This window comes from Ahaetulla prasina, chromosome 3, assembly GCF_028640845.1.
Source record: "Ahaetulla prasina isolate Xishuangbanna chromosome 3, ASM2864084v1, whole genome shotgun sequence".
NCBI classification, from domain to species: domain Eukaryota; kingdom Metazoa; phylum Chordata; class Lepidosauria; order Squamata; family Colubridae; genus Ahaetulla; species Ahaetulla prasina.
In genome coordinates, this window is record NC_080541.1 from 7,511,626 (window position 1) to 7,525,083 (window position 13,458).

The following is a 13,458-nucleotide window of genomic DNA, read 5'->3' on the forward strand; positions in this document are numbered from 1 at the left end:
TCGGAGTTCCCACTATCTGATGATTATTGGGTTGGTGGCTAAACAGCAGAGTGTTAGCCATCTGTTGAGCAGGCATTTAATGAATACCCAATTACTAATAGCCGTTGGTAGTCCTAATGTGCTAAGGACAGGGAATGTACTAAAAGACAGTAGCTTTTGATAAGTTCCTTCAATGCCACACTAAAATTCCTGTGATTGGAGATTAATCAGAATAGAGCTGGAAGAGACCTTGGAGGTCTTCTAGTCCAACCCCTTGTTCAAGCAGGAGACCCCTTACCATTCCAGACACGTGGCTGTCCAGTCTCTTTTTAAAAACCTCCAGTTGATGAAGCACCCACAACTTCTGGAGACAAGCTGTTCCACTGGTTAATTGTCCTCCCTGTTAGGAAGTTTCTAATAGGACAATTAATTAATTGTGTTAATTAGCAACTAACAGTTAACTCAGAGATGATGGGTAAAGGCCTTGTGCCATTGTCAGTCTGAAAACGTCCTCCTTCTCCTGGGAGCTGAAAAAAGTATATTGACTTCTTGAAAAAAAAAAAAGACATTTTGGGGAGACTTCAAAGTCTTGGGAGCCAGCCTGTTTCACCTCAGACCAGTTTAGCTCTGAATTGCTTTGTTTCCAAAGCATTTCTCTGAAGTGGAGATAATTGGCCATGGATTTGGGTTTTGTCTGATCAATACCAGCCAACCTCACTGGCACTCACTCACTTAAGTGGTTGGGGTTGTTGTTGGTTTTTTTGGGAGTGGGGGAGACCACGAGCGAATGTTTGCTGTCTATTTGCTAACGACTAGCCTTTATTTAAGGGAAACTAAAACCCACTGTTTTTAAGAATAAGCTGGAAGTAATTTGTACTTCCCACTCTAGTTAATTATCTTTGGCTGAAGAGCTCCCCTCAAATCTTACCAGTAGACTAATTATAATGTTTAGATGCATAAAAACCTTGTGAGGTAACTTTATCTTTAACAAATTATTATTATTATTTTTTTTTCAAATTTAACTCTTAATTTTCTACGTTGCTCTGCTCAGCGTGTGTGGCTTCTGCTGGTTTGCTGTGGGGCTTTAAAGGAAGACCTTATAAAAAAGGGATTAGTTGAAGGGCAGCTTCTGATATTACCATTCCCCTAAATACTGTCCATGTAATATTCATAAGATTTCTTAGAGAGTATAAATATTATTGGAAATAGCAGGTAGCTTTTTCAAAAATTCCACCAGCCTGAGAATGCTGCAGAACAGCCCATGTCTTGTTTTAAACCCATTCTGCTGTCAGCTGATAGGCAAATATGGAGAAAGGACATCTAATGTTCCCTTTGAGATAAGGAATGCTTCTGGTGTGTTGGGAATGACAAACTCCTCTTAAAGATACACGATGTGCATTAAAATTGTCTGGCAAAATACGGGCAATTGGGAAGTTGTTCAGGAACGGGGGATATGCCTAGGATGCCCTGCAAAAATGTTGTGCAGAAAATCGAACAAATTGTGATTCTATCTAGCCTTTTTCTCATCACTTGAGAAAATATGCTTGAGAAGAGATGGCAGGGAAAAAAAAATTGGGTTGGGTCTGCAGAAGATAAGAGTTGCTCTTCCTCCCTTTCAGCACACATACACAAACCTAGACCTAACAGGAGATCTTAAATATTCCCTAGTTCCCACCTGGGTAGTATTTTAAGAATATATTACCCAGTTTCCCCTAAAATAAAACTCAACTGGAAAATAAGCCCTAGTATTTTCAGGATACAGAAAATAAGCCTGAACATTTTTAGGATGCTCGTAATACAAGCCGTACCCCCAAAATAAGCCCCAGTTAAGATCATCAGCCAGATGGATGCATTTAGTACTGTATTTCCCCAAAAGTAAGACCTAACCAGAAAATAAGCCCTAATGTGTATTTTGGAGGAAAAAAATATAAGACCCAGTCTTATTTTTGGGGGAACATGGTATTTTCCTCTTTAAAAATCTTCGGGCTTGACTCTTGGGGTCTACATCGGGAGTCTCCAACCTTGGCAACTTTAAGGCGTGGGGCTTCAATTCCCAAAATTCCCCAGCCAGCACAGAAGTTGAAGCCCCCAGGCCTTAAAGTTGCCAAGATTGGGGAATTCTGTTCTACACGTACACATACATTCATGTAGTTTTCTTGGCATGTATTTGGAAGTAGTACACCATTGATTTTTTCATAATATCCCTAGACTTTCTATTCTAGCATCCAGCTTTGGGATTTCTTTAAAGATTGCTAGTTCAAGGCCTAACTTACATTAAATCTACAGGTAATCCTTGACTTCTGACCACAATTTGGACCAGAATTTCCATTGCTAAGCAAGGCGGTTGTTATGAGTGTCATTCCCAGTTTTATGGCCCTTTTTGGCCACTGTTAAGTGAATCGCTGCAGTTCTTAATTAAATCACGAAGTTATTCTGTGAATTTGCTGTACTTATTGGTAGCCAGCTGGGAAGGTTGTAAATGGCGATCACATGACCCTGAGATGCAGCAACCGTCGTAAATATATGCCAGTTGCTATGTGGCCAAATTTTGATGCCATAATTATGGGGATGCTGTTATCATCGTACGTGCGAGGACTGGTCACAAGTCACTTTTCCAGTTGTAAGTCTGAATGGTTGTTAAACGAATGTTTATAAGTCGAGAACTATCTGTAACCTATCTTTTAAAGTAATATCATTTTTTTTAATGCTTGCTCTAAACCTTGAAAAAATGGGTTCTAGCAGAAAGGAAATGCATTTGCATGAAGTCTGAGGCCCTTCTTCCCAGTCGTTTTCACAATTCTGGCTTGACTGCTAAACTTTGCAGCCAGGCAAAGGTCATGCAGATGCTAAGGATGTCGGATGCGTGCTCAGCGACAGGCAGGATTGTATGACCCCCCCCTCTTCGTATATGACACATGATTTTCCAGTATGTCAACCATCCGAAACTTCCAGTTACGTTTCTTTGATTCTGTTAAAATCCCTTGACTGAGTTGAACCAAAACATTGTGATAAGGACAGAATAGAAAGTGAGCACATTAGAACTTTAGGGGTGATTGTTCTAAGATGAAACTTTTCAAATATACTTATTTATTTCTAACTTCCAAATATAGCTTGTTGATACAACTATTAGTAATTCTCTCTGAATGAGTCATTAATAAAGACATAGTTTGGCTGTCTGAGGATGGGGAATAAGACTCATCATGTAAAAGCAGTGTTACTTGAGTTTTCTGGAATTTCTGAATCCAAAAGTTCCCCAGGGCCTAACCCAAGGTCTGATTTGACATGCTTGCTTAGCTTATTCCTCTAGTAAACAAAAACTAATATATTCAACATTACAGCAGCATCCCCATGGTCACATGATCCAAATTTGGACCCTTGGCAACTGGCTCTTATTTATGACTGGGTCATGTGATCACCTTTTGTAACCTTCTGACAAGCAAAATCCATGGGGAAGCCAGATTCACTTAACAACCGTGTTCCTAACTTAACAACTGCGGCGATTCACTTAAGAACTGTGGCAAGGAAGGTCATAAAATGGAGCAAAACTCACTTAATAACTGTCTTACTTAGCAACAGAAATTTTGGGCCTCAATTGTGGTCGTAAATCAAGGAGTACCTGTAACTATATCCTCTTTTGATCCCTACTTTAGTGTGTTGGTATTGTTCGATTGTTAATCATGACAGAAGATGGATGCCAATTTTAAGGACACAGCAATACTTTCTTCAAAGATGGAGGAAGAGTTGGAGAGAAAGCTACGACTTTCATCACTTGTTGTGGTTTTCCTTTCTTTCAGTTCTTACAACACCTCCATCACTGCCACCTCCAATGCAGGCATATGCATTTAAACCTCCCCCTCGACCTGATTTTGGTACTTCGGGAAGAACAATCAAACTGCAAGCCAATTTCTTTGAAATGGACATCCCCAAAATGGACATCTATCATTACGAATTGGATATAAAGCCTGAGAAATGTCCTAGAAGAGTTAACAGGTACGTCATGTCCTTTTTCCCCCTCCATTCCCCATAGTTTCATACATCTCTTTTTTTTTTGTTTAAAATAAGTGCATTTTAAAGCATGTCGTTTGGTGCTGAGCTATTTCTCTTTGGAGAATTGGTGGCGGCGGTGTTTTAATTTGAAACCCAAAACAATAATTTGCATGTAAAAGTAACTTCTATAAATAAGATCAGTTTCTCCAAATCTTCTTATACCATCTTAAATATTTTCTTTTTTTCCCCTCCCCTCCCCTCTGGTTAGAGATATTGTATTTTATATACAACTTTCAGACATAATCAGTTTTGTGGATATGACTATTCACATCTCACAAATTTCATCTCCTTCGGTCACTCCTGGTCTTGCTGTCTGATTGGTACTGTAGTTTGCTAGCAAGCCTCTTAAACGGGGAGCTAGTGATGCCAACTACTTACTTTCCTGTCTTCACCTGCTGGCAGGAGGAAGCAGACATATTTGTCTGGTTGTATAAAAGGACTTTGGACAAACTATATATAAGAACAGGTAAGTTTTACCTGCCTTCCGCCGGGTTCCTCTGAATGGAAAATTGATAGACGAAGATAGGGATAGGTTGTTGGGTTTCATTCTAAGTGACCTCCGAGACGAAAACGACAGTGATGGAATTGATAACGAACTGCTGTGAATTCTGATATTTAAATGAGCCCCATGTTGGTATGTATCTGATTATAATGGGCTGTGAGAATAACCTTGAGAGTCAGGAGGAAGAGCTGCAGCTTAGATTATGGTGATGTCGTGTCCCCCTCCCCCTCTGACGACCGGGTCTAGGAAGTCCGTATCAGGCATGGCAACGAAGCCTCTGCAGCTTTGCCAAAGTCCTCCGAGGTTTCTCAGGGCAGGCAGGAGTCCAAGTTGTGACTTCAGCAAACTAGATGAGACTTTGCTTGACTCAAGGTTGGAATGCCAAAAGCAGGTCCTTTATATAGGCTGTGGGGTGTGGCTCCATGACTCAGCATTTATCCAGGCCTGCCTCTCCCTTCCTTCTGCTGGCGTCGCCTCTCAGATCTCCGGAAGCGAGGATCCTCCCACTTTGAATTGTCTTCCGCTGTTTGAGAAAGGGAGGGGTCAGAAGGAGTAGGCCTGAGTAATTCCAATCCGTGGCTAACTTCCTCTGATGGCTGAGCCAAAGGAACACACGCTGTATGAGTGAGGTTTGTTTGTTCATTCCTGACATCCTGTCCAGGCATGGGGTCAGGGCCGGGGGCTGGAGGCATGACAGGCCATTTGTCTTCATTATCAGACTCGGAGTCTGATAGCAGGCCAGGAGGAGGAGACGGGAAGGGCCCGGCTGAGGAGAGGAGGGAGGACGAGGCACAACAGGTATGATAAGGGAAATCCAAGTCCTGGGCAGAAACGTCCTCTGAGTAAGCAACTCAGGAGGGACCCTACCTAGTTTTCTGGAAAGTAAAGGCAGGGGAGGGGGAAGTGCTTTAGACTTTGAAGCTTTTGTTACAGGCAGTCTTTAACTTACAACAGTTCAGTTAGTGACCGTTTGAAGTTACAATAGCGCTGGAAAAAAATGACTTATGACCGTTTTGACTACTTACGACTGCTGCAGGATCCCCAGGATCATGGGATCAAAATTCAGATGTTCAGACGTTCCCGGAGAAAGACAGTAGTTTAGAATATTGATCCCTTTAGGCAGTGCTTTCTCAGCTGGGATCTTGCTAGCAGTGATCCCGCACCCTATATGGGGAATAGTTGAAGCCTTTAAATGGATGAAACTGGAAATTTTTGCAGGAGAATAATTTTTGGAGAATATATTAACCTGTATCTGTACGGCCTTCTTGAATCAAGGTTTCTAGAACTAATATGGGATAGATTCTGTAGTCTTTGGGCCATTAATTAAAAAAGGAGATGAGACACGCTGGGTCAGGGGTCTCCAACCTTGGCAACTTTAAGCCAGGCAGAATTGAAGTCCTCCAGGCTTAAAATTGCCAAGGTTGGAGACCCCTGCTGTGGGTAATCTCTTCATTGGACGCGAAAGGAACTGGGCAATGAGACAGAATCCTTAGGGAGTCCTTAAGCTTCTTTTTCCCTCACCGTTTGTATATCTCATGCCTTGCGATTAGTATAATCAGCGTTGTCAAGAGCTGTTGCGAGTTCAACAATCAGCAGGGACGGTTGGTCATATCACATGCCGGCAAAGATTGCCAAGACAAATCTGAACGGAGAATAGATTCAAATAATTACCTTTATCCAAGAAAGCCCGAAATTTAATTGCTGTTCCTTGTAGGGGCTTTGCTTTCCAAAAGAAGGTGGGAGACAGGACCGGCCTGCGAGGTTTGCTTTAGTGACAATCACACAAGGTTGTCTTTTAGAGGTGACAGAGCACAATCCTCTTTTAAAAGAAGCATTTACCACTCAAATTGGCCCCGGTGTTTCTGATTCCACATTTTAGCAGAAATCTCCTCAAGATGCACCTGGGTGTAACAAGGTAGCAGTTGGCTTTTTGGTTTGAAGCCATGTGCCCTGGGACCTCTGGAGAGAGCACAACAAAGCTCCCCTTCACAGCTGGATAGGGGATCCCAGTACTGGCCTCAGAATGCCCCCATAACAGAAAATACAGCCTGGAAGAATATGAGCCATTTTGTCATGGAAACGTTATAATCAGACAATTTTCTTAATAATCTTCTCTTGGCCTCTTTGGCTTTTGTATTTTATGCAATAATCAAATCACTAACTAACAAAGGGAACACACAGTTACTCACCATACTTTTACTCTACACAGAGGTGACTTCTACTATCACTCGAAATTCTTCTGGCATGTTGTAAAACAAAGGAAAAGGGTTTCTCTTCATTGTGGCCAATCAGCTGAGGACACAGGTTTATATTGCATCCCTGTTCCTTAGTTGAACCAGGGGTCTTCACCTGTGTTTTTAAGTGACTTCCAGCTTTCAATCCTTTCTGCCATATTCTGTGTTCCAGTATAACAACAGGATGGATGAATGAATGAATGAATGGGTGGGTGGGTGGATGGATGGATGGATGGAAGGGAGGGTGGATGGATGGATGGATGGGGGGGTAGATGGATGGATGGATGAATGAATGGGAGGGTGGATGGATGGATGGATGGATGGGAGGGTGTATGTATGGGAGGGTGGGTGTATGTATGGGAGGGTGGGTGGGTGGGTGGATGGATGGATGGATGGGAGGGTAGGTGGATGGATGGATGGGTGGGTGGGTGGGTGGGTGGGAGGAGAGTGGGTGGGTGGATGGATGGATGGATGGATGGATGGATGGATGGATGGATGGGTGGGTGGGAGGGAGGAGGGTGGGTGGATGGATGGATGGATGGATGGATGGATGGATGGATGGGTGGGTGGGAGGGAGGGAGGGTGGGTGGATGGGTGGGTGGGTGGATGGATGGATGTTTCTCAACCTCAGCAACTTTTAGATACATGAACTTCAACTAGAATTCTCTAGGCACCCTGCTTGCTGGGAAAGTCTGGGAGTTGTAGTCCACACTTCTTAAAGTTGCTGAGGTTGAGAAACACCGAGATAGATAATAAATAAATCTTCTGTACAGAACTCTGAGAGAATATATGAAAAATGCTCTAAAATGAGTAGATTTCAACCAAAACTTTAAACGCTGCTTTGGTTTATAATTATTGATCACCTATTATTATATTTCAATACTTTATCTGAATAGCAGAAGATCCTTTGTTCATATGGTTCTCTGTTTCCAGAGAAATAGTTGAGCACATGGTGCAGCACTTTAAAGCCCAGATCTTTGGAGATCGCAAGCCAGTATTTGACGGGAGAAAAAATCTCTACACCGCAATGCCGCTTCCAATAGGGAGAGATAAAGTAAGTATATAATGCTAAGTTTGGCTCTTAATTTCTATCTGGGCAAATATAATTTTATGGTTGGGCGAAATGTATATTTGTTCCGTATTATTTACTTGTTAAGCTGAATATATTAGTGTGTATACGTGTTGAAGAATTAGTGTGTGCTGAACTCTCTGCAGGACAAGAGTTACACTATCAAAGAAATGGTGGAATGGAACAAAATGAAAAGTAAATGACAAAAAAATAAAAACAATTTAAATTTATTTTAAATAATTGAATTGAATTGTTAATTTGTCCTGCGGTGCGTTGGCTGTTGGCAAGTTGTCCCATGGAAAGTTAGCAGTGATGAGTGGCTGCACCGAGTTGGCTGTGGCGAATTGTCCCATTCCGCCCGAGGAATACTGTGCAATGAACTTGCCAGGAGACGATGAGAGTGCAAATAGTGTGCTCTGGTGAGGGAGAGTTGGGTAGTCCTTTAGAATAACCGGTAATTTTGCACAGTCGTCTGACCTACCATGTAATCAGAGCTTTATCTCTAAGCCCTATTAATAGATAAAGAGGGCCTGCTTAAAACACCCCCTTGCCAAACAGTATGCTGAATCGTATCTTTATTGAATGCATTGAGCAAAAATTGACCTCTGTTCGAAAAAAAAGTACGCGACACCTTCGGACAATCACCCTTCTCAAGCAGGATGACTCAGGGGATCTAATGAATGAAATGGCAATCTGGTTTGAACCGGAGGATCCTCCGTTATTAAAAATAATAGCACATATATCAGTTGCTGCCTTTGGAGTTTAGTGTTCGTGACACAGGTTTGTGGAAATGAATCCTGCCCCTAGAAAAAGTGTTCTCTGCTTAAAAGAAACCCTGCTTGTTTTTTTTGGTGTTTGGGTCTGACATCAGTTCGGTCACTGATGGAACAAATAATTCTGGATTATATCAGCAAATTCTACAAGAGAAAACAAGGCTATCGGTCCATTAACTGATGCTTAAAGGAATGCAGTCAGGTAGCACAACAACAACGTTAAACAGTCAAGTAAATCTATAACAGATGGTTAAACCGGAGGGATTCTGTATTTTGGAATGGTGAATCAAAGCCTTCACTATAATCCAATTGAAATTTTGGGGCATGACCTGATGTGAAGTGTTTAGCCCGAACACAATACCAACAGTAATTCCGTAAAGAGAAATGGACCATATTCCCGATCCCTTAATCAACAGGTTCAGGAAGTCTTCGACTGGAATCCCCATTGCTAAAGAAGCTGCCACCTGTTTTCTAAATCTAGAGTTTCGTATAATTTTTTCCAACAAAAAAAGAAGTCAGGTCAAAGCTCAGTATGCTCCTTAAAGGCAGGACATAATATGCTGTTTGCAGTGTTGTTTATTGTTGTTGCATTCTTTTTAGAAGAGAACATTTGTAGTCCAGGGTTGTGAACTGTGGGGTCCTTGTTGCTCTTTGAGCTGGGTCATTTTCTTGCAGATGTTTCATGACCCAACTAGGTAACATCATCAGTGCTAGCAACCGAGCTCAGAGAGCATCAAGGATCCTACAGAAACCTCTTTATCTATTATTAGATGAGACTCTTATCACATTATAAGTCAAAGCACTACTAGTTAAAAAGGATTCATACATTTTTTCCTCATCGCTATAAATGCCCCCTTTCAAGTCTAGGATTCTGTGAACATAGGCCATGTTAAGATAAGCAAGTAGGGGAATCAGTTAATTTGATGTCCCACCATAGATGTTAGAATAGAATAGAATAGAATAGAATAGAATAGAATAGAATAGAATAGAATAGAATAGAATAGAATAGAATAGAATTTTATTGGCCAAGTGTGATTGGACACACAAGGAATTTGTCTTGGTGCATATGCTCTCAGTGTACATAAAAGAAAAGATATGTTCATCAAGGTACAACATTTACAACACAATTGATGATCAATGTTGAAATGGATGCAGCGATCACTGTAAAGCAGCCTTCCTTGATTGATTTCCCTCCTATCTGGTTGGCTATCAGAGTGCACCAGGTTGGTGTAAAGGCCTTTCTGAGAAATAATCTATAGGTTTGGAAGCCATTAAAGGACAGGTAAGTGATCCAAAATCATTATCCAACATTGTGTGATCCTTGTCATAAGTTAAGGGGATGAAAGAGACAACTTTTTTCACTTGTGGCATCCTTACGATTTATATTGATATTGATTGTTTCCGGATTGCTTATTTGTACCCTATGACTCTCATTAAGTGTTATACCTTAGAATTTTTGATGACCGTATCTTTTCTTTTATGTACACTGAGAGCGTATGCACCAAGACAAATTCCTTGTGTGTCCAATCACACTTGGCCAATAAAGAATTCTTTCTTCTACTTGTCTGTCTGTCTGTCTGTCTGTCTACCTAATTCTAATTCCTTTCTCTGGGTGGGCTTGCATTTGATCAATCTGAATACTTTTGTCTGGCGCTTTTTAGTCTCTCGGATAATCATCTGGCCTTAAATCCCTTTCCATTGCTCCTTTTTTTATTTTTCATTAAAAGGGGTGCTGCCCTAGCAAACTAGCTTTTTTTTATACCTTCTTAAAAAGGTTGCAGTTCTTTGCAAGAGAATCCACTTTTATTTCCTCCCTTCCTCCAACTTGGATGCTTAGGCGGAAAGAATCATCTTGTACTGCTTTCCAAATGTTGCAGGTGGAATTGGAGGTCACGTTGCCAGGAGAAGGGAAGGACAGGATATTCAAGGTAGCCATCAAGTGGATGTCGGTTGTAAGTCTTCAGGCATTGCACGACGCTCTCTCCGGTCGTCTTCCAAGTGTTCCTTTTGAAACCATTCAAGCTCTTGATGTGGTGATGAGGCACCTGCCCTCCATGAGGTGAGAATTGGCTTCCCCCATGGAGGCCCAGAGGCAGTTATGAGCTGAGAAGGTGCTCCTTGTTGGCCGTTGGGCTCCCTGCCTTCCTTCCCTGTTTTTCTTCTTCAGCAGTCTTTGAATTATTAAAAGGAGAGAATACAGGTAAATCCTCGGGTTACAACAGTTCATTTAGTGACCGTTTAGTCTTATTACAGCACTGAATGAATGTCTTTCACACTTAGGACTGTTGCAACATCCCCATGGTGATGTGATCAAAATTCCGAGGGTTGGCAACTGACTCATGTTTATGACGGTTGCAGTTCCTTGAGGTCCTGTGATCCCCTTTTGTGACCTTCTGACAAAGCAAAGTCAACGGAGGGATGTCATATTCACTTTAACAACCTCGTTGTTAATTTAACAACTGCCATGATTCACTTAGCAACTGTGGCAAAAAAAAGGGGGCAACATTCACTTAACCAGTGTTTCACTTATCAACAAAAATATGGGGCTCCATTGTGGTCCTAAGTCAAGGACTATCTGTATTTGTAGTTGAGGGTTGAAATGAGGGCTCCTTGATACTCTCTGCTTGGTTTCCTTGAAGATGTTTCGTTACCAGACAAGGTAATATCATCAGTGCTAGAAGGATGTGAGGTTTGGTCTCTCTTTATATAAAGTAAGGAAAAAGGTTCTAATTTGGGAGATACTAATTGAGTCTGGTAGTATTCAAAATGTGAACTCATAGAAAGCAGCCTACCAAGGAATCTTGGAAAATATTAGCCTGATAATACCATTGATATATAACTGAAGCATTCTAGTGTTTGGTCCCAGTGATTCCTGGTTCATCCACCAGCATCAGAAAAAGATAAAATAAAAAAGAGAAACAAAGACAGAAGGAACCCCTTCTGAATTAGATCAAGTGCTGGATTTCGTTGCCTGGATGACTTGGAAAACTATCTTTGAACTTTCCAGGTGCAGATTTGCTGTGGTTACCATAAATAAAATATGGCTATGCTAATCAGCCTCTAATCAGTAGTAGAATCTTTGGGTTATATTCCAATCTGTCAGTGTTGGTGGTAATGTGGGTGTTTTTTTTTTAATAGATCCTTGATAGGCTATTTACTATTTAATTGCTTGTCTGAGTTGGTGGTTCCTTGACTGGGGTGCTGTTTACTGCTTGAAGTAAACTTGAATACCCCAAACAATAATTGCTTCAAACTGATTAACTATTAAGGTTAATAACTATTAACTATGGGCCTCTGTGGCTCAGGCTGCTAATGCAGTCTGTTATTAACAGCAGCTGCCTGCAATTACTGCAGGTTCTAGTCCCACCAGGCCCAAAGTTGACTCAGCCTTCCATCCTTTATAAGGTAGGTAAAATGAGGACCCAGATTGTTGGGGGCAATAAGTTGACTTTGTATATAAATATACAAATAGAATGAAGACTATTGCTAACATAGTGTAAGCTGCCCTGAGTCTTCGGAGAAGGGCAGGATATAAATGCAAATAAAATAAAAAAAAGGTGATTATGAGATCTTCATGAGAACTCATTGTCTTTTCTAGATACAGGTAATCACTGGCTTCCGACCACAACCGAACCCCAAATTTCTCTTCGTGAGCAAGGCCATTGTTAAACGAACCGTGCCCCAAGTCACGGCCTTTTTTTTGCAACTGTTGCTAAGCCAATCACTATGTGGTTAATGAATCACACAGCTAACCAAATTTGGTTCTCCCCCCCCCCCCCCACCATTGACTTTGCTTGTCGGAAGCCAGCTGGGAAGTTTGCAAATGGCGGTCATGTGACCCTGGGACGCCGCCACCGTCATAAAAACGTGCCAGTTGCGAAGAACCCAAAGTTTTGATCACACAATCATGAAGATGCTGCATCGGCCATAAGTGTGAGAACGGACCCTAAGTCACTTTTTCTGTGCTATTGTACCTTTGAACGGTCATTAAGACAAACGGTTGTAAGCCGAGAACTATATGCACTGGCCAATAGGGCTCTGAACTGTGTTATAGTACAGTTAAGAATCAAGAGGGAAAAAAATGTGTTTACCTAATGTTTTTGTGATAACGTATGTATATATATATATTTATATTTCAACGGCAGATATACTCCAGTGGGCCGATCTTTTTTTACTGCATCCGAAGGATGTTCGAATCCTCTGGGAGGTGGCAGAGAAGTCTGGTTTGGATTCCATCAGTCAGTCAGGCCTTCCCTGTGGAAAATGATGCTGAACATCGATGGTAGGTTTCAGTTCTTTCTTTTATCTGCATTTGGGTGATCTTGTTTTAGTCGCCGGGAAGGGCACAGCAGAATTAGACCTGAAGGATATCCGAGAGTCGAGAAAAAGCCACTTTGGTGTTATTGATTTTCCGTGTTTTCCCTTTTATTTTTAGTCTCTGCGACAGCATTTTATAAGGCCCAGCCAGTGATTGAATTTGTATGTGAAGTTCTTGATTTCAAAAGTATTGAAGAACAACAGAAACCTCTGACAGATTCCCAAAGGGTTAAGTTTACCAAAGAAATTAAAGGTAAGAAAGGGAAAAAAAAGTTTTTGAAATGAGACAACCCTTTTTCTCTTGGTTGTTGACTGCACAATTTGTCAAACGTGGCCTGATTCCATTTTTAAAAAAAATATCTTCTAATAAGCATTTTAGCTATTACACCTCTTAACTCTCCAGAAAGGAGTTTTTAAAATGCTTTATTTCCATGAGGGGCTTCCAGGTTTTCTTAAAAACTGTGCACAACAGATTGACTTCAAAGTTCAATGGTACATTAAGGGTTAAACATTGAAAGCACTGACAGTTGAGTTGTG

At 41.3% G+C, this 13,458-nt stretch overlaps 1 protein-coding gene across 4 annotated transcripts in view; it reads left to right on the plus strand.

Annotated features, from left to right (window-relative positions):
• The window catches only part of AGO2 (argonaute RISC catalytic component 2), a 61,131-nt gene that overhangs the window by 14,538 nt on the left and 33,135 nt on the right, over positions 1 to 13,458 (plus strand). For 2 of the 4 annotated variants that reach the window (XM_058177416.1, XM_058177418.1), the window contains exons 2-6: positions 3,774 to 3,969; positions 7,696 to 7,816; positions 10,479 to 10,663; positions 12,750 to 12,886; positions 13,040 to 13,174. In XM_058177416.1, the coding sequence (XP_058033399.1) occupies positions 3,774 to 3,969; positions 7,696 to 7,816; positions 10,479 to 10,663; positions 12,750 to 12,886; positions 13,040 to 13,174 (774 nt within the window). Of the gene's footprint in view, positions 1 to 3,773; positions 3,970 to 7,661; positions 7,817 to 10,478; positions 10,664 to 12,749; positions 12,887 to 13,039; positions 13,175 to 13,458 lie in introns of those variants that run through there. The other 2 variants (XM_058177417.1, XM_058177419.1) reach the window with 2 other exon arrangements.